The sequence below is a fragment of the Trichoderma aggressivum genome, assembly GCF_033847375.1.
Source record: "Trichoderma aggressivum f. europaeum strain CBS 100526 chromosome Unknown scaffold_022, whole genome shotgun sequence".
Lineage (NCBI taxonomy): Eukaryota > Fungi > Ascomycota > Sordariomycetes > Hypocreales > Hypocreaceae > Trichoderma > Trichoderma aggressivum.
Genome location: NW_026946388.1, coordinates 50,547 through 77,104, shown reverse-complemented (window position 1 = coordinate 77,104; position 26,558 = coordinate 50,547). Strand labels below are relative to the sequence as shown.

Below are 26,558 nucleotides of genomic sequence, written 5' to 3'. Positions count from 1 at the left end.
CCGGAGAGTGGCAAAAAAGGCATCGGCTCTGTTACGCTGCCGGCTCCCTTACCGGGTGTCATGGTGCGACCTCAACCTGCACATTAGATGTGGTGACATTTCGCTTCGGAGTAATTACAAGTGCGAGTCTGGTGCTACAGACTTTGAGCACCTTCGGCATAGTATTTCTTTTCTATTTTATCTAAATTAACTCTTTGCTCATGAATACGCAATCATACTCGTATGTGTATGGATGTACAGAGGGGGTGGACAGTATGTCGGGCTGAGGAATTTGGCCCTCGTTTATTTTTAGTGTGATGAGTCTGAGACATGCATGCGGCTGGATGTGTTGGCATCTCCCTTATCGAGCGGTAGGTACTTGGCTAGGGGAGATTAAAATATCGATCCAAGAGTGATGATCTTTATGATATATTACTAGGCGGTAGGTACGTTAAATACGTGTATGTAGATCGATATATGCCGGGACTGATGCCGGCCGAAAGTAGCCGTCCATCATAAAGTGCGTGATACATTTTGGCGCATGTTTACAATGGAAACCAAAGTCAGAAATTGCAGAATGCCTCTTATACCCATTCAGAGGACTTGGGTATCTGCATACATGCACATATTCTTCCATCTAAGCACTCGTAACCTCACCTCAGCAGCCTTGCACTCACCAGCCCGTCCCTAAAGTTGGACAACTCTCCTAGTGTAGACTCTGCGCGCTCTTGAAGAATATCACATTGAAAGCTGATAACCCTCGCTTCTCTGGCTGCTCTTGGGTCATCTCTTACCCGTTTGATGATGGCACCCACATCCTTGACTCTGTCCACCAGTATAGTTTGAAGGTCCACAAGCACAGAGAGTAGCATTGAAGCAGCAGTATTAGTAGGGGCAATAAAAGACCCGACGCGGATTTCTGGAACTGCAAACTTGGGGTCGTAGTCTGGTGGAAGGGTCGCGACCATAAAGGCGCACATTCGGCCATGCTCTGCCAGAGTATCCATAACGTCGAGAAGGCGGATGTGACATGCCATGACGAGGTTTAACAGTGCGTGGTCTACCTTGGGTAAGGGCGTTGTATGTAAAGATGTACGGTCTTGGTGTATGCAATCCGGAACAGCGCAAATGGCATCTGATTCAGGAGCCGTTGTGCGTTTGTTGATGGCGGCAGACGCGGCCTCGGGGTACATAGAGGCGAGATCCTGGGCGTGGTGAAGGAGGCCATCCAGAGTTGACTGAAGATCAAAGTTGTCACCCACGTTGTCGGCGTATTCTCTTAGTTGCTGTCTCGGAACGTGGTGCATGTCTAGAGATGACGGCATAGCTTGCAACATGCGATCCAGGGCAGATAAAACCCCTGCAAGTCGCTCAGTAACGGTCTGGGCTGGCGTCTCAAACGCTTGACTTGGCGTCTGATGCTCCGGCTGCTGCTGGTCCAAGACGATGAGATCGGGCCAGTCAAAGCCATTGTGATGATGATTATCATTATGGCTCAGGGGATATCGGAAGGGCCTCGTTGGCGGACTGAAGATGCAGGTGACGTTGGCCTTGGTGCAGCGGCTGCAGCACAGAGAGCCTGGCGGTCTTGGGCATCTGAGCTTCTTGTCATGGCATCGATCACATGCTTGGCGAAGGTCCATGGCGGATCAGAGCATGTTTTATGTGAGGCGTTGATGCCGTCTGCTGTGGCTGGCTTGAGCATGAATAATACTGGGCGGGAAGCGAAAAGAGGAGCGGATGCGGTCAGTTGTCGACGAACCTCATTGGGAGCGCTGGGGGGATCCGATAGGCTGGGCGGTGCTATCGACAAGTGCTGGATGGAGCGTCAAAATCAATCACGAACAGCGCCCGCATCGGTGGCGCTAGGTTGGTGCCGTAGATGTTCGTATTGGCGCATCTGGGCCCTAATCGGTGTAACAGTCAATCTATTATATCATGTGGATTTAATATGAGATCAAACGAGACTAAAATCAGATCATTCGAGTCCAGGGCAGAGAGACAAACTGCAGACAGTCGATGTACTCTGCAGGCTTCCATCTCGGTGACGCTGCTCCTAATAGGTAGACAGCACAGGATATCAGGATATACCGGATTCATCCATGCATGTTGTACCTTGTCTGCCAATCCGAGCCCCAAAGGTACAAACTTCAAATACTGCACGCTTCTCCGCACTCCAACGGGAACAGACTTCAATGGATCGATCACATAATGAATCAATGAATGAGGTGACGCTGTGTTTGGCGCTGCGGGGCCGCTGCGGCCCTTGAAAGTTGGGTTCAATTCTTCTTCAGTGGCTGCAGCTCGCCCTGCCCATATCAAATGGCATGGAGCCGCTAATCAATTGATGATACAGCAGAGCTCAAGCAACCGCCATTACGTCGTCGTCACAGCATCAGAGCTCCCTCTTTTTGCTTCTGTACATCCCACGCCACCTGGACAATCCCGCGATCCTAGAAGCTTCGACGTCCTTCTACCAACCCCCCGCGACGCATCTCGCTTTGCCTGTGCTATAAATTGCCATCCAATAGCTTGAAGCTTTGCGCGTCGCTGGCCGCAATCGCCATGCTGGCACTCCTTCACACGACCGACACCCGCAGCCTGTCGCAATGTCGTTGATCCCATACCAGCCTCAGGAGGGCCGCGAGATTGTGCTGTGCGTTGGCCCATCTATGCTCTCCAGACAATCGGAGAGATTCCGCAGTTGCTAACATCGAATCGTTCATTCATACAGGCGGCATCGCAATGCCATCGTTGTCCGCGATCCCAGCTCGCAGCGCTTGGAGATCCGTGGCCATCCCGAATGCCCTACTTGCCACCGCCCGCTGGGCCCCTCGCCGTCGGAACACACGTTCGATCACCAGTATGGCGTCGATCCCGAATCATATGTTGACCCGGGATACTTCCGTATGCTTCGCGCTGGACACACCGACTCGACCGCAGCCGACCAAGCACCGTCAAGTCTCATTCGCAGGCTGTTTCGACCTTCGCCGAGCAGCGATGACCAAAGCACACGAACGTCGCCTGCCGTAGACGATAATGCCGAATTCATATCCAGCACCCCAGGCGTGTCGCAGCCCGAAGGAAGCAGAATCAAGAGGGAGGCTTTTAGTCCAAATTATTTCCAGACCTTTTTTGTTGAAGAAAAAGTCTTGGGCAAGGGAGGCAAGGGAGTGGTGCTACTGGTGCGGCATGAAATTGACGGCTGCCAGCTGGGCCATTTTGCCTGCAAGCGAGTGCCTGTTGGCGATGATCATGCTTGGCTTGAAAAGGTTCTGATAGAGGTTGAGCTCCTCGCCAAGCTCTCTCACCCCAACCTTGTTTCGTACCGACATGTCTGGCTGGAAGACGTCAGGTTGACCATGTTTGGGCCGACCGTCGCTTGCGCATTCATTCTCCAACAATACTGCAACGCCGGCGACCTTCATCAGTATGTAATTGGCAGTGCGCCCAAGGAGGTTACCAAAGAGGAGCTCAAGGAGCGTATTCGTCGACGGTCGCGAGGCCAGATTGATGCGACCCGAGACAGCCTACACGACAAACCCAGGTTGTCGGTAGAAGAGATCTACTCGCTGTTTAAAGACATCACGTCTGGGGTTGCTTATCTGCACGGGGCAAATTACATCCATCGGGACCTAAAGCCGAGCAACTGTCTCTTGCACCGAGAGGCCGGCAAACTCCGGTGTCTCATCAGCGACTTTGGCGAAGTCCAACCAGAACATGTGGTGCGGAAATCAACGGGAACAACGGGCACCATATCGTATTGTGCGCCCGAGGTTCTTCGTGAGGATGAAACCGGAAACTATGGAAACTTTACAACAAAATCGGACATCTTCTCCCTCGGAATGATTCTCTACTTCATGTGCTTCGGCAGACTTCCCTACCAATCTGCCAACGCCGTCCAAGAGGAATTGGAAGATGTCGACCAGCTCAGAGCTGAGATTACAGATTGGACGGGCTTCCAGGACGAGCGGCGTGAGAGGCCGGATCTTCCCTCAAAGCTGTATATGCTGCTGAAGAAACTGCTTGCTTTGGATCCGGCTGATAGACCCAGCGCCAATGAAGTTCTGAATGCCATGAAGAGCGAATCTTACTTTGATGGAATGACAAAGGATCGTAGTGCCAGCCCTGCCGTCGGATTACGAGGCAACAGAGTCCAAAGCTTGGATTCCCCTGCAGCACCAAGCACGCCAGTTCCAGGTGAGCCCCCCTAGCCTACATTCTCGACAGCACTTGATCTTATAGTTCAGCAGATCCGCGACGCGGCTATCACTCTCGCAGCCTTAGCGTGCCTCAGAATGACGCTGCCTCATGGCCAGCCACCGTGCCTCACGACGAGGAGATGTTGCAAGACGGCGCCGTCTTTGACCAAACCAACGCAGAGCCGTCCAATGCGATCGTCAAAAGCCGTAGTCACTCTTCGCATAGCGACCATGACCAGCAAGCTCTCCAGCCAGCCGTACAGAGAAACCTTCCCATACAGACAAACGGCCATGCGCGTCTCGACGGGCCCCTTCTCCTAACGCCGCCTCCGCGAGAGGTTTCCGTGATGCCGCGCGGAGCAGGGCTCCTTCTGCTGCGGTTCTGCACTGCGGTGGGCGTCACTCCAGATACTGTAAGATACTTTGGCCGCCTCTCCTTGTTTCTCGTCAAGCTCGCTACTTTGGTGCGGCCGTGCTGGCCTTACATGGCGAGCCTCGAGGTTGGCGGCCCCCTCGTGCTACTGGCTGTGTTGGACTTGGGGCTCCCGACCGGCAACCACGCTACCCTTACTCGACGTCCTAGTCATGGTGAAGTCGTAACAAGCCTGTTTCGTCAGACTGGGTTGGGCACCAGGCTTTTGTTTCTTGTCCTGCATCTGACTGTAATTTGGCTGGCTGGTCGCTGGGAGGCTCTTTGCGTTGCTGTTCCTCGTGACGAGTGGGATGGCTGGCAGAATTTATAATAGGTTTCTTATTTCCCTTTGATATTTTTGTAATTGTAACGGGAGACGCACAGCGTAGGGTTTCAAAAAGTGCTACCAACTACCAAAAAATAGATATAGCCAAAGAATGAAGTTTCCATAATATTTCAACAGGAAAAAACATATCATACAGCCCACAGGGTGGCCATTGGCCGGAGACTCTTTACTTCATCGCTCCCTTGGACCCAAACGATCTCCTCCTCGCCATCTCAACGCCAGCCAGATACACTCCCTTCGGATTATCACCATACCGTCCTCGGCTCTTGGCTGCCATGAGCTTCCTCCCGCCTGTGATGCTCCCGAAGCCAAAATCCGGCTGGCCACCCAGGCTGCCAAAGATGTCGCCGATGTAGTTGGTCGGGGGCACGCCAGGCGCAAAGGTGCAGTCCCAGTCGGCGAGGATGCCGCGGACGACTTGGATGCCGGCGGCGTAGAGGTTGGCGATGGCGATGTGGAAGCCGTTTTGATTCGTGCGCGTGAGGTGCTCCCAATCGGTACGGGAGGGGGGAGGACGGTCGAAATTGGAGCCTGGTGTATGTTTTGTTAGTCGAGATGTGGCATTTTGTATGTGTGAGCATGTATATTTGTATGAGTTTATATGTTTGTATGAGGCAGATGAGGCAGATGTCAATAAAGGGGTGTAGCTCACCCGTACGCATGGCAATGACACGGCCAAAGTCGACCAGCCCTTCAATCGCTGCCCTCACTAACACCTCGAGCGTGGCATTATCTTCTTGTGCACTCATGCAATAGACGCCCGTGCCATTGGTCCATAGAGACGTCGTGTTCTCAAACGCCTGTGCAAGCCTGCCGCCCGTATAATAGACGTCGCTCGTGGCGCTATCGCACTTGACGACGCTGGGCGGCAGCACGGCCGTATGATATGGCGGGCCCATTTCCGAATACAAGAGGCGGTAGTTGCGCGTCTCTTGGGCGTCTTGCAGCTGGGCTCGCTGGGCAAAGGCGTGGGCGGCGTCACGTAAGTTGGCGTTGAGCTCAAAGACTTCGGTGCCGTAGGTGATGCAGGGGTACTCGAAGGGGTGGGTACGGCCGTACGGGATGTAGCCTGTGGGCCAGTCCTGGGGCAGAGATCGGGAGTCGATCTCGTACTGAAGGGTGACCTGGACGGCATACCGAGCAAAGGCCACGCTGCCAATGGTTGCATGCCGTGGGTTCACGCCCGCGATGCCTGCCAGGAGAAAGTATGTCTGAGTGAGGTTGAAGCTGCCGGATAGGACGAGGGCTGCCATGGACACGGCTGAGTTGATTTCCCCCTCGCCGACGGTAAGTTGGCAGACACTGCCTGTTTGCGTGCAGAAGACGAGAGGGAAGAGCATAGAGAGACCGGGCGTGGCTATGGCCTGAAAAGTGAGGTTTCCCAAGCCGGACTGAGAGAAGTTATCGAGCCATATTTGGCCCTCAGGTTCAAACTAGACGAGAGCGATTAGAGAGGACTGGGTAGTGGAAGAGATGAAGAAAAGGGGTAGACAAACCATGGATATAATCATCACTTTTGGAGAGATGACATCAAAGGATTCAGCATGGATGACCATCGCCGTGAGAAGCGTACCGAGGACGGACGTGAGGAACATCGCCATGGCGTGAGTAGACAATATGCTTGAAGTTGAGAAGCATGACGGCACCCACACAGCCGGAGCACATGATTCGAGATATTCGATGACATGGATTTATACTCATGCAATTGAAGCTTAAAAACAGACTCATGGTGATTAAGCATCAGTCTGAACAGCAGTGATATAAAGACCCCGTGTCTTGTACAATGCAGTCCCCCATATTCCCTTTGTTTCCTTCTAAACGACCTCATATTCGCTACCCAGGCTTGGTCCGGGTCACGAGGACGGGGAATATGATGAACAGTCTTGCCCAGTCTGGCAGCGTGTCGCCGAAAAGTGACTGAAACATTGCTAGGCAAGGCTGATGAAACATCGATGGAGAGGATATCTGATAACGGGGGTTTCCAGCAAGCGTCTTGTTTTCCGCTGTTTGCTGTTTGGATCCTCGTTAGCAACAAGCTTGTAAAAGCAGTGTACCGATTGGAGATATGTCTATGTTTAGACAGCACCCGATTCCTATTCACGAATCCTTCAAAAGAAAAGTGCGAGCAAACATGGCATCTTTAGGCGTATATTGGTCTCAGCAGAGCAGGCTTTAAACGAGACAAAGAGTTCTAGGCACTTATGCATGATTGGACTCGGGTGAGCATAAAAAGCGAATGAGAGCCAGTTTCTTGCTCGAGATATCGGCTAAGAGAGACGACATAAGCGCCTCGTAGTAGCCGAAGCCGGTTTCAGTGACGCTGGCCCAAGGTCCCTTTGATAAACCAGCTGAAGGGCGACATGGTTTCAAATAAGTGGCGGCTGCAATGCATGCTTTGTCGGCTGCGAGTGTGCGAAAGGAGCAAAAAGGGGGGCTTTTTTGTTTGCCGTTCTTGTACCTTGTGCAACTCAAGAGTGCTTAATCTAGCGATTGTCTCGGGAGAAGCAACTTGGGTCCAGCGGGAGGCCGCAAATGCTGCAGCATGGCTACGTTTATTGGCTCCTGGCAAACGATGCCCGTTAGCCTCGGTATTCGGAGAGTGTTTTGATGACTGCATATGGAATCGGACGATCACAATACATGTCACTATAAAGGGACGCAGATGATGCTGCTCTTAGGAAATCTCTTGCGGTATCAAGGCGAAAGAGGGGGAAGCAGTCCCGTCCACCGTTTCTTGTGAGTGATGGAACTTGCTGTGGAACGGTTGGCTAGCCGTTGGTAGTTGTCGCCTCTCTCTCACGCTCAGACCAGGTCGCATGCTCATCCGACTGATTTTGGGCTAGGCGCCACGGCTCGGAGATGTCCTGAGGGTTGTGTAAGCGCCAAGCAACTTGGCTTGTGGTGTCGTGATCCTATTATGGAGCGCACTCGGGACGCTCCATAGCTTCGTGTCCATTTCGCCTTTAGAATGCAACAAAACTTCTAAAATGTTTTCGGAGTTTTGCGTCTTCTTCTCAGCTTTCTCTCCCTCACTATTGGTCGTTTCTGGTGAGAATTACGCCGATAGGAGTTTCGGACAATAACAAGACACGGCATGGCGTCTTGGTGTGGTGGCTGGAGCCGGTAGCTGGACATTGGCGCACTCGAATCTGGTGCTGGATTGCAGATTCTGAGCGGAAATATCAAAGAAAGAGCCGTAGAACAGTCACTAGAAGTATGGCTGTTTCTTGGTGGTCGGCCCTACTGGCAAGCCACACCGTCTGACGACTGGCTGACGGCGTTGCGCCTCCTTGTGTTCATGCCTGTCGCCGCAAGGCTTAGAGTCGATGGAAAAGTGCCACTCAGAAGACTTGCGGATTTGTGAACTTCAAAGGACGGCTAAACGGCATGTCCATGTTGTCATTGGTTGGCTCTACTGTAGCAACAAAGGATATCTGGCGTCCGGCACTCGATGCGACAGAGCACAATGGCGACGCCACGAAAGTTGTCTTGAAAGCAAACGTGGCATAATTGTGCCGGCGATTGAAGAAGCAGAACCAGTTGGTCCGAGGATAGATGTTGCCGAGAGACTGCCAAGAGGCTGCCAAGTGAGGGGAGTCTCCTCTACTTTGCCCAGATAGACAGCTTAGGGTCTTTCGGGGGCCAAACAGCTCGATTGGCTGGTTCCGTTTCTCTGCGACTCCGCCAGACTGACCGTAGGGCTCGATGATCGACTAATCATCTGATGTAGGGAGTCTTCAGTGATTGACTTTGTCAAGCACAGTGCCGGGAGGATTCGTAAGGCGCCTCGGCTGAACCAAGAAGCCCTGCGTTAGCATCTTCGATCAAGCTGGAAATGGCCATTGGCTGCTAGACCCGGTTTTCCTCTGGATGGATAGACAAAAAGGTCTGCCAAGGCTCATCGGGAGTGCGAGTCACCGGCCGTAGTCGAGTTTAGTTGATATGCCAGGGTGGAGAGCAGGACGCGGCCCTCCCTTTTAGCTGCGAGCCGATGGGCTTGTTTAGTAGCTGCTCATACTATACTGTCCCTACGGAACATAATCTCGGAGGCTGCATGATGCTGCAGCTGCAGAGGCAGGAGTGCAGATGGGCGGTTGGATGGATGATTTGTCTGTTGTGATGTTGATGGCGAGAGGACTGTTGAGTGTAAGGTAGATTGCGAGAAAAGACCTTGGAGTTTCTCGGTGGCCAGAGTTTGGATCCAGCAGCGTGGCACCCGTCACCTGGTTGCCGTCCGGGCGTCTTAGGGGCCTCGTAGTGCCTGGCTGGCCTAAGCTGGGGCGGGATTAGCTCCCTGTGGCGGCCTGTCCACCCCCGGCGCCGCCCCGCCGAGCGCTGTAAATCCCCTCTGCCAAAGCGTCACTCAGTGGGTCGAAAAATATCATTTATTGCTGCCACCGGCCCCCAATCCGTCCATCCCACATGGGATTCGCATCTCCAATTCCGCTGCGACAAAAGAGAAGCCGTGCCTCGACTGCAGATGCTTCTCTAGGATCCGGCCCTGGCATGTATCTGGGCTCTCCCCCATGGACGAAATCACGCCCGCCGACTCGGTTACGCGCCGCCATGTGGACGCTGGCAAGCAGGCGACGGAGCTTGTGGCGGAGCTCGACGCCGAAGGGCCGCTGCCGGCAAACAACTTCGCCTTCACGCCGTCCCAGTTGCACAAGCTCTTGAAGCAGAGGAGTCTTGCGGCTCTCGACATCTTTGGAGGGCTCCGTGGCCTTGTGCTGGGCCTTCGTACCGATATCGCTGCGGGCCTGAGTGTCGATGAGGCCAATCTCGATGGCACGATTACCTTTAACGAGGCCGTTACGGCTGCTCGCCAGGACCGCGTGCCTGTCCTCTCCCCCGTCGAGGTGCCTCTTGCTCGTCCAAACTTGACGTTCCAGATAGGCGGACCGGATCATCAGTTCATCGACCGGAGACGCATCTTCGGCGCTAACCGGCTGCCCCGCCGCCGACAAAAGTCTTTCTTCAAGCTCATGTGGATTGCCTTCAACGACAAACTCATGATTCTGCTTACAATCTCCGCCTCTATATCTCTAGGAATCGGACTCTACCAGTCCCTCACGGCTGACGAGGACACATCCAATATCGAATGGGTTGACGGAGTAACGGTCGTGGCTGCTATCATCGTCATCGTCCTGGCCAGCGCCGCTACCGATTGGCAAAAGAATCACCGCTTCGAGAAGCTTAACGAGCGACAGCAGCAACGTGATGTGACGGTCCTTCGATCCGGCAGGATACAGCAAATCTCGATATACGATGTCATGGTGGGAGATGTCCTGCACATCGAGGCCGGCGAAGTTGTAGCTGCCGACGGCGTGCTGATCCAGGGCTCCAGCTTATACATCGATGAGTCGTCCATCACGGGAGAGACTCAGCTGGTCCGCAAAATGGCCCCGGCAGATTGCAACCGTTCTCGAACCTCCTCGGCTGATCCCTTCATCTTTAGTGGCACTACTGTTTGTCGTGGTGTCGGCCGCTTTCTCGTTCTTTCTATAGGCGAAAACTCGGCCTACGGGAGGACCCTCATGTCTTTGCGGGAGGACATCGAGGAGACGCCTCTTCAGGCCAAGCTTGGAAGGTTGGGCAAGCAGCTCATCATGTTTGGTGCCACCGCAGGTGCCATTTACTTTTTGATCCTCTTCATCCGATATCTGGTCCGATTGCCGCAGCACAGACACGCTCGCCCAACCCAGAAGGCCGAAGCCTTTCTTCGTATCCTTATGCTTGCCGTTACCATTGTCGTAATCACCGTCCCCGAAGGCCTGGCGTTGAACGTCACCATCGCTCTTGCGTTTGCAACTACGAGGATGCTCAAGGACCACAATCTCGTTCGTCTTATTCGGTCCTGTGAGATTATGGGCAATGCCACGTCCATCTGCTCCGACAAGACGGGGACCCTGACGCAAAACAAAATGGCCGTTGTTGCTGGCCGCGTTGGGCTCGAAAGCGGTTTTGAGGACTGTGAAATGCCCGTCACAAGCCCGAGCTCAAGTCCTGCCTCGTCGGTGTTGAAGCTGCCCTCGGCCAGACGGTTCATGTCGACTGTCTCTCCACAAGTGCAGAGCTTGATCAAGGACAGCATATCCCTCAACTCCACCGCGTTTGAGAGAGACGACTCCGCAAGCGCCGACTTTGTGGGATCTAGTACTGAGACAGCCCTGCTCAAATTCGGCCGAGACCACCTAGGCATGGGTAAACTTAGAGAAGAACGCGCCAACAGCCCCATCGTCGCCATGCTCCCATTTGATTCAGCGCGAAAATGGATGGCTGTTTTGATAAAGCTTCCCAACGGCAAATATCGACTCCTGGTAAAAGGGGCTGCTGAAATTGTGTTCGAGTATTGTGCTTTCATAGTAGCAGACCCAACCTTTCAATTCACCACCGCTCGGCTCGAGGAATCGGACAGGGAGAGCTTCCGCAAAACGATCAATGACTATGCTGTCAATCTTCTTCGCCCGGTTGCTATAAGCTTCCGAGACTTTGATGAGCACGAAGTATTTGAACACCCAGATGATGACCCTGCCTCTGTTAATTTGGAATGGCTGGCATCGGGCATGGTATTCATCGGCTTCTTTGGGATCCGCGATCCACTACGACCAGAAGTGGTTGATTCCGTACGCAAGTGTCAAGATGCCGGCGTCTTTGTGCGCATGGTTACTGGCGACAATTTTCTTACGGCCAAGGCTGTTGCCGCGGAATGTGGCATATACACTCCTGGCGGCGTTGCCATGGACGGGCAAACATTCAGAAAGCTGACGCCGTCACAACGTGATGCCATCATCCCTCGCTTGCAGGTTTTGGCAAGATCCAGTCCTGAAGACAAACTGTTACTCGTCACACGCTTGAGAGAGATGAAGGAGACGGTGGCTGTCACTGGTGATGGAACAAACGATGCGCTTGCTCTGAAGGCCGCAGATGTTGGCTTTGCCATGGGAATGCAGGGCACTGAAGTTGCTAAAGAAGCTGCTTCCATCATTTTGCTTGACGACAACTTTGCATCCATTGTAAAGGCCCTGAGTTGGGGCCGCACAGTGAATGATGCCGTCAAGAAATTCATCCAGGTACGTAACCTCTATGACAAGGCTCATATACGAGACAACAGGTGGCTAATATATATACATAGTTCCAATTTACCATCAACGTTACGGCAGGCATCACAACAATCATCTCTGAACTTGTGGGTGATTCCATTTTCACCGTCGTGCAATTGCTTTGGATCAACCTTATCATGGACATTTTCGCATCTCTTGCATTTGCTACCGATCATCCTTCGCCAGATTTCTTGATGCGGAAACCCGAGCCTCGAAATGCAGCCATTGTGACCATTACCATGTGGAAGATGATTGTCGGACAGTCCATTTACCAGCTTTTGGTCGTCTTTTTGGTACATTATGTCGGCTGGGATATATTCAATCCTGGAACTAAGCACGAAATTGACAAGTTGCAAACGCTAGTGTTCAACATTTACGTCTGGATGCAGTTTTTCAACCAGCACAACTGTCGAAGAGTGGATAATAAGCTCGATATTTGGTACCAGGGAATTCTAAAGAATCCTTGGTTTATTGGCGTACAGCTTTTGACGATTCTTGGTCAGTTCCTCATCATCTTCAAAGGAGGCGAAGCTTTCGACACGAAGCCGTTGACGGGAGCTCAGTGGGGATGGAGTCTCCTGTTTGGCAGCTTGACCATCCCGCTCGGTGCCCTGATCCGCCAAGTACCTGATGAATTGGTGGCAGATGTTTTTCTCGGCTTGAAGAAGCTCTTCCTTTTCATCACGACCCCCTTTCGAAGTGGCTGGGCCAGGATTTCGCGGAAAAAGAAGACCCAGCTGGGAGATGACTCCCATCAAGAGCTTGGAGTTATTGAGAACTCGACTGTTCCCGCCAGTTCACCAGCTGCAAACTCCTCATTTGGCGGGTCTGATCAAATCACTGCAGATGTTAAGACACGCCCTGTGAACAACAACAATAGCATAGCTGAAAGCTCCGCAATGGGTTCCATGGGCTCCATATCTGAAAAGATCGAGCTCGACCTGCAAGCGTTGATCAATGCCGCCAAGATAGGCCAGCTCGCCGACAAGGAGATGTTCGAGATCCATCCCCGCACGCTGAAAAACGATCCGATCACAGTACCGCGCTCAAACTCGGAAATACCGCCTAGCCAGGACCCGTACATTCTACGATACTTGGTCAGAATTCGGAGAAACAATGTTCGCGATGCAGCCAGCCAACCGGCTCGCAGGCCCACGGTCCCATCTCGGGTTACTTGGGTCGAGCCGAGGCGACCAGACCCTGCCCGAACAAGGCAACGGCAAAATCGACGGGATTGGTTTTCCATCGAGGGATGGCTGAGGTCAAGGAGGCGATAGAGTAGCCCATGAACTCAGACACCGTTTCGCCGTCCCCATTCTCTTTTTTTTCTCTTCCACCCCCCCTTTTTTGGTTTATCATTTAGCGCGTTTTTAAGGAGGTCAGACACCCTTCTCTATATTTAATGAGGAAATTGGGATCCATGGGGACTGGAATATCATGACACTTACGCATATACACATACACATACATCCGGCGAGGTGGGCTATGGGCCCCGGCTTATCATATTATATTTTTATTTTACTCTTTTTCTTCATTCTTCTTGGCAGTTATGCATCGGGGAATGGGCCAATTACATCATGAGGTACATGTTCTTCCTGTTGGAGGTAGAGGGATAGGCGCTCTATATGGATACAATATTTTTGGTCTTTGTTATGGAGGACGACGAAACGAGTGGTATAATTGAAAACGATATTGGTTTTTCGCTATCATCCCTTGACGTTGAACGGCAAATTGGAGGCATTGGTATATTGAGACGGATAAGGTATACATTATAATACTTCATGATTGAACCCATTACAATGGAATGAGATGTCATTTTTCTTCTAAATATCTCTACGGACTAGCAAAACGAAATGCAAATGCTATGATGCTTGAAAAAAGTACGGAAGCAATAAATCAACACTAATGGTTCTACGCTCAAGATTCATCTCCTCCATGCCATTCACCCTTGCCAATGAGATGTCTAAATGGGCCCCTGGCCTTGATCAGCTCTTCGTAACTGCCCTCTTCAACCTTGACTCCACCGTCGATCATCACGATGTTGTCACAAATCTGCATCATATCAGGTGTGTGTGTGACCACCACAATAGCCATCTCGCTCTCCTGCTCCTTAGCCCGTCCTACAAGCCCACGAACCGTCTCACGGATCATTCCCGAAGACTCTGCGTCGAGCGCACTCGTCGGCTCATCCAGAACGAGGAGCTTCGGCTGGCGAGCGAGCGCGCGGGCGATGCTCAGGCGTTGGGCTTGACCGCCCGAAAGAGAGATTCCGCCGTCGCCGACTGTGGTGGCGTAGCCTTCGGGGAGGGATGTGATGAAGTCGTGGATGCCGGCGGCTTGGGCGGCGGCGTATATGTTGAGGCTGTTTCTGAGGGGAGAGTCTTTGGGGAGGCCGTAGGCAATATTTTCGATGATGGTTGCTGGGAAGAGACGGGGTGTTTGCGAGACGTAGGCCATTGTTGAGCGGAGATGTTGTTTGTCGAGTTTGGAGGATGGAATGCCGGCGTAGGTGAGTGATGCTGTGTCTTTTGATGGGCAGTAGAGGCCCATGAGGAGGGATATGATGGTTGATTTGCCGGAGCCGGAGGCGCCGACGATGGCGGTGCAGCTTCCGCGCGTGATGTCGAAGGAGACTCCACGGAGGACACGGGAGTTGGGAGACTGCGAGTATGAGAATTGGACATCGCGGAACTCGATAGGTAGAGGCGTTGAAGTTTTGATGCCGTCTTGGGTTTCTTCTTCCGAGTCTACTGGCATTGTTGCGTAGGCTAGTAGTTGTGTTGCGGTTGCTTGGGCCATTGTCAGTTGAGGCATGCTGCTTAGAGCACCGGTTGAACTTCCAATGCTGAATAGTAGCAAGTTGATGACTTGCAGTACCTGTGTAGTGGTGGCGCCGTCGCCCTTTGCCAGCAAGAGGGTGGCATAGTAGAACACCAGGGCAGTCATGGGATAGTTCATTGACTGGTATAAGCCGAAAAGGCCGCAAGTATAGCCCGCCCTCTTCATACCCAGGTTAAGGGTATGCGATATCAGCTTCTGGTACTTTTCGCCGAAGTACTTTTCGAGCATCAATGCTCGCACGACACGGATGTTGACAAACGTCTCGTTTAAAATTGCGCCAGAATCGGTGGCTCCTTGATTGCATTTGGTTTCCCACTTGCCGCTGAGAACGGTATATCCCTTGACGGCGCCAATGATCAGAGGCAGGGGCGAAAGTGCAACGAGAGTGAGCTTCCAAGATATCGAAAGAGCCCATATGATGGAAATGGTAACCATGCCAAAGGTAGTGATGAAGATGGGAATGAATCGCCCAACGATGTTTCGCGTCTCCTCGGCGTTTCTGTCAAGACACTCATTGATTCGACTGGCTGAGTTCTTCTCTTTGTCGAACCATGACTTTGGCTGTCGAAGGATTTTCTTCAGGGCTTCTAACCGAAGGGCGTTTACCCAGGACTGGCCGGTTCTCTCAATCAAATAGTGACCGAAGCCCGTGGAGAATGAATCAATGGTGGCTATCGCCACTAGATATAGCGCCCATTTTTTCGCCTCGACTGTTCTATTGACTGGCAAGAATAGGACTCCAAAGAGCTTTGCGAGGCAGAATGAGAACATTGGCGTTCCTGCTGAGCTGATCAAACACAGCACAATTCCTAGAATGAACAATATGCGATCACATGGTTTGAGTGTAGGCCAAACAGTGCCTAGGGTCGACAGTAGACTGCTCGGCTTTGCACCTTTCTGGGTTGCAAGTACGTCTTTACCGGTATGTGGAGGCGACTCAAGGCCAGAGGCAAGTCGTAAGCTGGAAATATTCTCCCGACGGTCCGCCTTTCCAAACACATACAACAATTCGTCTGTGTTGTACCCCGAATCGTCAAAGAACTCCATCTTGTACTCGCTTCCCGAAGAAGGCATATGACCAGCCTCTGGTGCGCTGCATCTACGGGTTGGTCCAAAGTATTCGTCGAAAGAGTTGTAGGAGTCCCTCTTCTCGGTCTCATAGTAGCGCGTAGCTACATCGGCTGTGTATGGCCGTTCGGAATCGAAGCTGTCCCATATCTGCTCTTTTCGTAGTTTCAGAGCAAACTCTGTTCCGGCTCCCAGAGTCTTATACTGGGATAGCCGGTGCCAGGCTGGGCCCATGCCGTCACCGTCTCGCTCTGTGAGCATAAACTGCGACATGGATGATTTGGGGTCTTGCGGCAGCTCCGTGATTGTCGACGAACTGTACCTAACCGGACTGGGAGGGCTGACATCTCCCATCTCAGTTGGTGTCGAAGAAGGAGCAGACTCAACAGAATTCAGAGAAGTCATGGCTGCAAAGGGTCCAGTTGGAGACATGGCCAACTCTCTTCGGAATCCCTGCTGCACCAAGGAAGCGTCTTCCATTACATAGACAAAGTCTTCATCTTCGATTTGACTGATGTCGTGAGTAATGACGATGGTTGTTTTGTCTCGTCGCCACTCTCTGATAGCATCTATCGCCAAGCCTCGGTTGATTTGATCCAGACTACTCGTCACTTCATCAAGGATGAGCACGTCCGGATCTCGAATTCTCGCTCGGGCAAGCGCAACTCTTTGTCTTTGCCCTCCACTCAACTCGTGCCCGTTGGAACCGATGCGCGTTTCGAGACCTTCCGGAAGGCTGCTCAGCGTGGATTGTAGCAATGCAAATTCGCAGGCGGAGGAAACAGCTTCTCTTGTCACATTCTCAGGATCACCGAGGCCGATGGCCACATTGTTGAAAAAGCTGTCGTCGAACACCACGCTCAACTGCTGTATCAAGGCAATTTTGGATCGGACCCAAGTCGGGTCCAAGCTCGTCAGAGGCTGCCCGTCCAAACAGACAAGTCCAGATGAAGGCTCATAGAATTGAGCAATGAGATTGCCGACCGTGCTCTTCCCAGACCCGCTTCTGCCAACGATGAACGTGAGTTGGCCTGCTGAGAAGGAAAAGGACGATCTGTTGAGAACCACCTTTGTGGGATTGGAAGGATATGCAAAAGTGACCTGTATTAGGCCATTATTAGTTGCCATGATTGAGAACAAGAAGAGAAATGACGGCACATACATCTACCAAGTCCACGTTTCCAACACAAGCAGAAGGCTGCGTTCTATTGTCGCCTTTATCGATATTTGTTTCGTCGTTTTTGTTCAACATGGATAAGAGAAAGGATCCCGCAGACATGCCTTTGGACAATACAAGCCAATGCGGCAGTAATGCCTCGATCCCCTGAAATGCCGCAAGGACAGAAAAAAAGGTAGTCATGACTTGACCGGGCGTCAGCCCTCCGTCGACGAGAACAGTTCCATACCAAAAGCCCGCTATAAACATGCTCACGATCCAGAAGGCGACGTAGCTCATCTGGAGGCAATTGCACTGAGCCTGTATCAAGTATCGTCTACCAGCCGACTTGACAGCTTCGTGATATTGCCAGAGCTCGCGGTCGTAGCCGTTGAAAACTTTGACAATTGCGATGGCTTTGATAGATGAAGTAGCAAACTTTGACGCGGTCTCTAGATCACGCTTCTGGGCTTGGATTGCTGGGTCTAGCCGCCTGGTTGCGAGTGACAGGGCCATGATGGACACAGGTAGGGTTGCAAATAGGACCAAGGTGAGCTTCCAGGAGTGAGAGAATGCTATAGTGAGGGAAGCGATGGAAAGAATGAAGTCGGCGACCAAGAGCCCGAGGACTTGCGACGTCGCCAGCTGGAGCTCTCGCGTCTGACTGTTTCTCAATTAGCATTCATTTATGGGCTTCACAAGATGAGATTGATGTAAACTTGCGTTTGGATCCGGACCAACAGGCCAGAGACTCCCTGGTCCAAAGAATCATACCAAGACATCTTCTTGGACAGTAGGCCTTGAAAGATGCCTTGGCGGACAGAGTTGGCTTGCAATTCTCCAAAGATGTTCCATGACGCCAGAAAAGCCGTGCTTGCAAGCCAATTTCCGAATCCCATGCCCAGTAGCACCAGGCCCCAGTGTGATATTTGATCAATGGTTTCATTGCCAGAGCGATGGCCAGCCCCAAAATCGGAAACAACGTCGAATATTTTGCCCAAGATGATGGACTGGGCCGACTTGATTGAAGCAAATGCGGCAGATGTAACGACTGCCGCAATGAGCAGTCCCGCATGATTCCATCTTGTAAAGGAGAAGAGGTGCTTGAAAGACGAGCGTTGGGGTTTGCTGTCGGTGACTTGGCGATTGGGAGAGGAAGCGATATCAACAACCAGCGTTGAATTGTCCGCCAAGGTTGGTGGCGACGCCGTTTCTTTATCGTTTGAAGCCATCACACTGAATCCTTTGCAGCGGTTGGATAGAGAAACTCGGAAGCCATTGGCATAAGGAGGGAGATGAAGAGGAGGGAGAGGGTGGGGAGGATGGAGCCATCACATATGAAGGCCATGATGAAGATTTCCGATCAAACGTGAATTCCACCAACGCCGTCAAACTGATTTCCAGGTGAGTAAATGATGCCACATGCAGGATCCCGTAAGAGGACAATGCAGAAAGCTGGTGGTGAAGTGGGGAAATGAGGCTTGAGCCTGTGCATTGTTCCATCTCCACCTTGATATTGTTCCAATTTACGAGCCAACAGGCCAAACAACAAAGAATCACTTTTTTTGTTATAACGCGAAACATCGGATGAAGGAAAGCTGATGCAATGATGCAAATCATTGTGATTCCTAATGCAGTACAAGGCGAAACGGGTGCCTGTGTTTCATCACAACAAAAGTGTTTCTGCAAGGACCAGTCTGTGGCTTCGTGTAGCTAGTACTGTGTAACCGTCCGAGTTGACCAAGAATGATGGGCTCAATGGATGCTGCTATATTGTAAATAAATGCTGCTACATGTCCAGAATGAGAATACAAAGATTGTGGTTGCGGAATTGAAGATTCTGAACATCATCAGGCGACAACACACACGCTGTCCTAGACGCGCATGTTCAAGTGTGATACTAGGTAGTCCTTAACCATCTAGATAGATGTAGTAAAAGGCCAAGATTCTTCAACGTCGCCTCACAAGCCGTACAATCCAAGCCACCTTTTTAAGCAGCAGCTACTATCTTGCCAACTAAGAGCATCTAGAGGTACTCGTTAATTTCCATAGATTGCGTCACAATCATCACCCATTGCAATCCGATAACCACACACATCAACAAGATCAGCGACAGAGAAAGAAAGATGATCTTGTAGGAAAGCAATATCAAACCCCGCCAATTGGCCCAAGAGAAACTACGCCACGCATCTGAGATCGTGGCATAATCCCGACCATTCATACGAGCCGCTTGGATCCGACCCTTGAAAGAACGGTCAAAGGGAATAATGGTGCCGTCTTCCACAGGGAGAAGAGACGCCTGGATTCGCAGTAGGACCACTTGACTCGGAACAACGAAAAATATGGAGCTGACGACGCTGGCGAAGATGATGGCGGCACACTTGAAATAGAAGACAGCATCCCCAGCGGCCATGTCTAGGCGAAAGCTGTAGGTATTGTCCGGCCCAAAGAGGCCGGGAGAGGGCCAATCGATGTTCATGCGTGAAGCGACCATGGAAGGAAACCGGCCTGTAAACTCTACCGCAGCCCAGTGGAGGATAGTCGCTCGCCAGGTTGCCTGCAAAGTACGCTTAAAGGGAGGCACGCGGCTCCAGAACGATCGGTTGGTTGTTTGAGCGATGACGAGGTGCAGCCACAGTGTGGAGAATTGAACCGTCAAAAGGGAACAGAGCAATCTTGCCCCGATGTGATATTTAAAGCCCAGAAATCGGCCGTAGTAACCAAGAAGACTCGACGTGGTAATCGATTGCAATAGAGCAAGGGTGAGGCCGCGAAAGTTGGCTAAAATGCCGCCGTTGTTCACGAGGAGTCGATAGATGGCGGATGGAGACGACGTGTTTGTTCGTGGAAGAAAGGGGGATGATGATTTCTTGTGAACATCATTGAGATTGAGGGAACCGTGTCTCATAGGTTCCTCGTCTTGTGTAATGGCAAAGACTGGATAGACATGAGGCAAGGTGTAGTTTAACTAGCCATGGAAAACATGGCAATGTCAGAAGGTGTCAAGACAAGACTATATAGCCTAGAGCAGCTCTAGGTGAGGAGAAGGGTCTGAAAAGGGACAACACATACGACAACAATAAGGGGCAGGAATACGGCAAAGTCGAGGAGCAACACAATTCGCGCCCACCAAGGCACCTCGAAGGTGAAGTGTTCAAAGGAGTCGGTTGGATAAAGAGACCATTTCATAGAATTAAACATTGTTGAACTGTCCATTTCAGGCATATGTGCTCCCCGTAGTTGGGAAGCTAGAGGTGATAAGATTGTATTGGAGGCTGCAGTTTACAAAGAAAGCCTCGTATAAAGGAGGGCTACTTGACATTTTAAACTTGTGGCGTGTAGGTGCCACGTAAGCCCCCTTGTATTGCTGTATAAATCTCGGCCATTTCCATTCTAGGTTGATACCCAGCCGTTAACATGATTGAACCCGGCGAAAACCAATGTCGGTAGTTGACACGTAGCGAACACGGTTTCAGTAAAGTAGGAACAAAAGTATTTATACAGTCAAGGTCTTATTGTTTACCTGAAATATATTCTTCTACCTTTTGATGAATCGCCCATATTCTATGAAGTAAAGTACATGAACTCATGAGTGGATAAATCTATCTGTGTATTATATCAAAGTATTAGATTCAACTCAATACAATTTGCTTAATTCAACTCTTATTTATGCATAGTCTTCTTGATATAAGATCCCTGGCCTTCCTGGGAACGGTTAAGAGCAATGAAGTCAGACTCCCTTGTTAATACGTGGCCAATTCCCCAAGTTGCTGAAAGTAGGGCGAAACACAGTGATGCGCCTGAAGATGAGTCTTCTTTGAGTAATACTGCCAGGTCGCAACCCGAGTGGGTATAACGATTACCGAGCTCCGAGGTCTATTCGTCTGTCCAGTAAAAGTTCAACAGCTCCCACCAATCTCCGAGAAGCTGATCATATCTGAACCACATTTCGGCTGAATGAAATACCTGCTCCGAAGACCAAATTTAGAACGCAATGAAGAAAGAAAATTGTTCATGAAATTTCATCCGCAATTAGGGCTGTGATGGATGACTCTGTGTTATGAGGCTTAATCGAGGCAATCTGGCAGGGCCTCAGCGCAGTACTTTGGACTACAAAGAGAATTCATCGCGACGTCGCAGATCCGTGCAGAGGTCAGACAAAAATTATTAAGACATTTGGCTTGAGCATTTTAGCTTCGGGTTAAATATAGAGTTATTTTTTACTAATACATTGGGAGCAGAGTATTGTATTGCACTCTATGCTGTCCAGTATTGATGTGTAAGAATTCTAACGCGCATCCAGTCTCTTTTGGGACAATCTGTATTAATAGTGGTGCGCGCAGTCACTCCCACAGCGCAATCTGACAGAAACAGGCAGTTGTTTGCACTTTTTGTGATTACTACGACATTGCCTAAGAAAAGTTGCCGACTGTTCTCTATGTGCCTTCAGCTAATCGTTTTCCATTGTCTAGATTAATGATTCTATCATAGTATTTGATAGATTCAAGTCGATGGATGATTGCAATGATTGTGTGCTCCTGGCATTCCTCGGCAATCACTCGTTCCATCGTTTCAGCAGTCTCTTTATCGACGCTGTACGAACATGTACAATGATTAGCTGAAAACTTGCATACAGCGAGTGGAAGGGAATAAAAGGAACCAAGGGTGATGGATTATAAAACAATACCTGCTTGTAGCCTCGTCAAGGATCAAGATCTTTGAGGGTTTCAAAATTGCCCTAGCTAGACAAAACAGCTGTTTCTGCCCGTGGGAAAAGGCATCAAAACAAAGCTGTGCATCTAATCCGCCTTCTTGTTGGATTTTTGCCCACAATTCTAGTTTGTGTAGAATTGCGATGATTCTTTCTTCTGAGATGGAGTTTGCTTGGTCTAAGTTAAGGCGAAATGTGCCAGGAAAATAACACGGCTCTTGAGTCACAGAGCTGAGACGTGAGCGGATTTCGTGACGGGAAATTGTGGACAGATCGATGCCATCAATACTTATGCTGCCTTGAGAAAGCTCAAGCATCCCCAGAAGGGCAACAACGATGGATGATTTGCCACTTTCCGAGAGAACAAGATTAGTATGCCCCCCAAATACCCAATAACGAAGCTTTCTCACCTGCCACTTGGACCGCAAACTGCAATCTTTTGACCTGCTTCAATTGATAGTGAAATGTCGTCTAGAGCCAAGGTCGAATCTTGCCTTTGCAATGTTAGTGTCAAGTAACGTCCATCCTAATTATGCTCGTGTTGACTGACCGGTAAGATGCTTTCACGGCTTTAAACTCGACGCGTCCCACACTCGGCCAATTAGCTGGAGGCTGTTGAACCTCACCGGCGAGATTTTCGGAAGGGGTTTCTCGTTCAAAGCTTTCAAGCCTTGATATTGCTCCCATGGAGTTCTCGAGGGCTGTCCACTCCGTAAGCACATTTTTTATCGTCTCCCCCAAATTCGTCAAGTTAAGCAGCGCAACTCCAAGAGATGCAGAATGCACCTTGTCTCTTAGGCCTACAGCAAGTCCAACAACGATAAGAGCCAAACCTGCGACTGTCAAATCTAGAACAACGCCTAGCCACGCTTGCAGAGCCCACAGGGTATATAGCGGTCGCTGTGAGTCATCCAGCAACTGGTCATTCTGAGTCCGGAAGGCCGATTGGTAGGAAAACGCCCGGACAGAAAATATGCCACTTATTGTTTCCAAAAATTGCTCATATAAAGGCGATTCGGCCTCCAGAGCCATCACTCGAAGTTGTTTTGATGTGCGAAGATAAAAGCGTTGGAGAAAGTAAAGTAACAAAAGTATGAGTGGGTAAATGGCGATAATGTAGACGCTGGAGATTGCCATGATCGCAAGTTGTACGACGCAAGTTATCATCTCTGCCATGGTCTTAGTTTGAGATGGGATTGCCAGAGGCGACTTAGCCCATGAGGAAAATATAGGGATCAATTTACCTGTTGCGGTATTAAACAACTTATAAGGTAAAGTGTGGTCGACTAAGAACATGTCTTGACTGAATCTGCCATGTTGTTATTAGAAGGGCTGGGGTAAGTTGTCGGTCGTGGAATACCTATTTACAAGCACGCCAACTTCAACAGCACTAATGAATGAGAAAGGGGACCTATAATATTATGATTAGTCTTGTAGGCATTAAAAGAAATCAGCATCAAACGTACCCTAGCACAGAGTTCAGCAAGCGTGTATGTAGCCTTTTCCCGGAACTCGTCGTAAACCTGGACATCAAGTGCCTATTACGATTCGTTAGAAATTCAACAGTTTGATTCCAATATACGAGATGAGAGGAAGAGGCACCAAATACACATCGCCAAGGATGAGATGGCGAGTATTTGAAACGTTGAGTATATTCCAAGCCAATATGCAGTCCTTTGGTTTGGTGCTTTAGCTTCTGCGTCAAACCATAATGAAACCCAGACATCTAAACACGTAAAGGCGTAAGTTTCGACCACAGTGGCATATACAAACAGTGTGAAATAGTGAAATACCTGGAATTTTCAAGAAAACGCCGAAAGCAACGGCTGTCATTGCGAATATTGAACAGTGCATAGCTCCAATAGCCTTGTAATAATACCCATAAATAGCGCGGTCTTTTGCTTGATGTGATATCCCATGCTTGGCGTCATTCATAGGCTGCACTGCCACGACAACATTGTTTTCCTCTTTCGTCTTGTAGGCAATTGTATCTTCTTCGAGTTCTTGTGAGTCTTGGCCCTTGCTCTCCGAGCTGCTGCAAACAGAGGCGATGTAGCCATTTGATGCGATAAGTTCATCCAAAGTGCCTTGCTCTAGCGGCACCCCCTTGGCGCTTAAAACAAAGATCTGGTCCGAATACCGAAGTCTGTGTGCTGTACGTGTTGATTAGTATGAAAATTAATGTTAGAGACCTGAGAAGCACATACTAGCGTGAGTTGCCAAAACAACTGTCGCTTGTAGTCGTCGAAGAAGACCGTCGGATCCCCAAAGACGATGAAAGATAAGTCCCTCTGTCTCTTTGTCAATGCCACTGAAGACATCATCTAATATCAGTAGCCTGCGTCTGGCGTATATTGCGCGTGCTAAGGCCTGTGTTCAAGTTAAGTTGTGGACATAGATTTGGAGAAGATTGTCAACGATCCGGACTTACGATACGTTGCTTTTGCCCTCCACTCAAATTTATCCCCCCGCTGCCAGCAGCATGTAAATCTCCATTGGCGAATCTTTCAATATCCTTATCTATCGCACAAGCATGAAGCACGGTGGAATACCATGCTTCATCAAAGGGCAATGGTGCAATGATGTTTTGCCGCACGCTCGTGTTTCTCAGCCAGGGAGTTTGATCACAATATCCAATTTGATCCGACAAACTTATGCAACCTTTTAGAATTGCCACTTCACCAAGCATAGCTTTCATGAGAAGGGACTTCCCACTTCCCACTGGGCCGACAACCATCAGTAGCTTGCCATGGGCAACCCTCAGACTGATGTTGTGTAGAATGGCAACTTTTCCCTGAAGCCAAGCAATACTCGCATCATGGATCACAATTGCATCCGTATCAGGACTCGCCGACGCGAAAGTAGAAGCAATATCGCTAGACTTCTCATGAGATATCAAGGTACTGGAGCTTGAATTGCCATGAGGCTCCGGTTGAATGAGTGCCCTATAATCGTCACGAGGTGCACACTCAACAAACACTTGTATCCTCTGAAAGCAAGATAATGCCGATTGCAAGGATGGAAGAAATTGAAACAAGGTTATAAGAGGAGTTCCAAGCAGGCTGATCAGAGTCAACGCTGTAAACATTCTAGATATATCCAGAGACTCGTGATCTCTATTAGCGATTGTTGTATAGATGGCGAAGACCGCAATAGGCGATAAGATTGAGGTGGAGTAAGCTTTATTGCATTAGCAAGAGCATCTTAGGAATGTTTTGACCCAGGCCAATTAAACGGCTCAAGTTTCACTTACAAAGAACGATAGATATCAACGTTAGATGTCTGTAGGCCTTTGATACCTTTAATTCCTGGTCTCTGAAAGACTCCAGAATGCTTCGGAAGCGGGACTCTAGACCCAACATCTTGATTTCTTTGATCCATCCTAGCATGTTGGCAGTCGCATTCACTCGTTTCTGGCTAGCCTGTATCCAAACTCGCTGCCGTTCGCCTATGTACTTGGAAACCAGGAGGGTAAGACCTGTGCATGCTGGAGGTAGCACGATGTTAGTTATAAATGTCCATTCATTGTGCAAGTGACAAATAGGCAAGACAAACTTGAAAATACCATGACAACACCGACGACGGCCCAACGAATTTGCAATTCAAGCAGCCAAATAGCTAAGCTTGCCTCCAGTGTGCATGCCCAAGTCTCATGGAGGGGCCTTAGACCTGCTACGATCCTTTGGACATCGTTGCTCATGAGAGACATACCGAGTCGCTCGTCGTCAGTGCTACTCATTGTCAAAGTCTTATTATAGATGAGAGTGATCAGACTGCCCCTGGTCATGATGATCCATCTGTTGGTGAGGCGCTGATACCACCCATTTGCAATCTGAAATGTATGTCAACATTGATCTACTCCCCAACATGCATTCTCTAGCTGCACTTACTGCAATTCCAATGTATACTAGCGCGTATGCTCCAAGCAGCCCATAACCATTAGACGGACTCTCTTCATGACTATTTTGCAGATATCTGATCATCCTGTTGACGAGAAACGGCTGGGAGAATGTGAACCCAGTCAAGAAAAGTCGTGGGAGAACTGGCACAAAGAGTGATGTGTTCAAGGTCTTAGAAATAATCCAGATCAATGTCCCCTTTCTAAGCTTGCCGGGTGTCTCGACTGAATCTGATCTTCTTTAGCTGGATTTGCCCAGTAAATTTTATAGAGCCACATCAATGACTTACCGGTCATTCTATCCCATTCTCGTTGAGTTTTATGCCCCAAATACTCTGAGGCCATTTCTCCATCAATAGCATAAAGGTCATCAATTGCGAGAGTTTTCCGAAATCCAAGTTTCAGGATGGGTAGAATCCATGTGAAAAGAGAGAGGCCGAAGATTCCACTCAGTGCCTCTGGAGATATATTTTTACCCATCGATGTTGGAAGAAGTATTTTTGGTGTACTTTCCAATATGAGAATAGCGAGTTTGATCCCCGTGGCGGTTGTGTATAGAATCGAGATTCTAGTCTCCTGCATAGAAAGCCACAACGTTCTGATGCGAACTGCATCCAAGACAACAATAACAGAGAGATAGGTAGTGAGAATTGCCGATGGCTTGATGGATGTTGCGTGCTCTGCGTGGGAGAGGGCCATCATGGCAGGAACAACGACTACGGATATAGTTGCAGCAGCTACTGTGCACCGCGTTTTGAAAGCGTCAGGGCGACAGTATTCCACTAACAAAGCAACTTCTAGTATAAAGTAGACAACTATGAGTAGCTGATCATATATTCAAC

The 26,558-nt window shown here is 50.0% G+C and overlaps 7 protein-coding genes across 7 annotated transcripts; 2 read left to right on the top strand and 5 right to left on the bottom strand.

The window, feature by feature from the left end:
* Window positions 1-632: 632 nt before the first annotated feature.
* Triagg1_5851 (transcriptional regulator family: Fungal Specific TF) lies at window positions 633-1,622 on the bottom strand (the record flags this gene model as incomplete). The annotated part of the gene is made up of 1 exon (XM_062900410.1): window positions 633-1,622. One exon carries the CDS (start codon window positions 1,620-1,622, stop codon window positions 633-635), a length of 990 nt encoding a protein of 329 aa, XP_062755052.1.
* A 966-nt stretch (window positions 1,623-2,588) lies between these two features.
* On the top strand, window positions 2,589-4,924 carry Triagg1_5850 (uncharacterized protein; the record flags this gene model as incomplete). The annotated part of the gene is made up of 3 exons (XM_062900409.1): window positions 2,589-2,635; window positions 2,714-4,179; window positions 4,230-4,924. The coding sequence occupies 3 exons, from the start codon at window positions 2,589-2,591 to the stop codon at window positions 4,922-4,924; spliced, it is 2,208 nt and encodes a 735-aa protein (XP_062755051.1).
* A 181-nt stretch (window positions 4,925-5,105) lies between these two features.
* Triagg1_5849 (uncharacterized protein) lies at window positions 5,106-6,540 on the bottom strand (the record flags this gene model as incomplete). The annotated part of the gene is made up of 3 exons (XM_062900408.1): window positions 5,106-5,470; window positions 5,592-6,372; window positions 6,436-6,540. 3 exons carry the CDS (start codon window positions 6,538-6,540, stop codon window positions 5,106-5,108), a joined length of 1,251 nt encoding a protein of 416 aa, XP_062755050.1.
* Window positions 6,541-9,465: 2,925 nt separating this feature from the next.
* Triagg1_5848 (uncharacterized protein) lies at window positions 9,466-13,324 on the top strand (the record flags this gene model as incomplete). The annotated part of the gene is made up of 3 exons (XM_062900407.1): window positions 9,466-12,012; window positions 12,075-13,120; window positions 13,174-13,324. 3 exons carry the CDS (start codon window positions 9,466-9,468, stop codon window positions 13,322-13,324), a joined length of 3,744 nt encoding a protein of 1,247 aa, XP_062755049.1.
* A 635-nt stretch (window positions 13,325-13,959) lies between these two features.
* On the bottom strand, window positions 13,960-18,339 carry Triagg1_5847 (uncharacterized protein; the record flags this gene model as incomplete). The annotated part of the gene is made up of 3 exons (XM_062900405.1): window positions 13,960-17,052; window positions 17,114-17,771; window positions 17,882-18,339. 3 exons carry the CDS (start codon window positions 18,337-18,339, stop codon window positions 13,960-13,962), a joined length of 4,209 nt encoding a protein of 1,402 aa, XP_062755048.1.
* A 794-nt stretch (window positions 18,340-19,133) lies between these two features.
* On the bottom strand, window positions 19,134-20,332 carry Triagg1_5846 (uncharacterized protein; the record flags this gene model as incomplete). The annotated part of the gene is made up of 2 exons (XM_062900404.1): window positions 19,134-20,075; window positions 20,180-20,332. 2 exons carry the CDS (start codon window positions 20,330-20,332, stop codon window positions 19,134-19,136), a joined length of 1,095 nt encoding a protein of 364 aa, XP_062755047.1.
* Window positions 20,333-21,543: 1,211 nt separating this feature from the next.
* Triagg1_5845 (uncharacterized protein) lies at window positions 21,544-26,196 on the bottom strand (the record flags this gene model as incomplete). The annotated part of the gene is made up of 12 exons (XM_062900403.1): window positions 21,544-21,700; window positions 21,795-22,169; window positions 22,229-22,312; window positions 22,369-22,718; window positions 23,285-23,356; window positions 23,592-23,971; window positions 24,026-24,188; window positions 24,250-24,998; window positions 25,072-25,305; window positions 25,530-25,650; window positions 25,709-25,947; window positions 26,007-26,196. The coding sequence occupies 12 exons, from the start codon at window positions 26,194-26,196 to the stop codon at window positions 21,544-21,546; spliced, it is 3,114 nt and encodes a 1,037-aa protein (XP_062755046.1).
* Window positions 26,197-26,558: the final 362 nt, after the last annotated feature.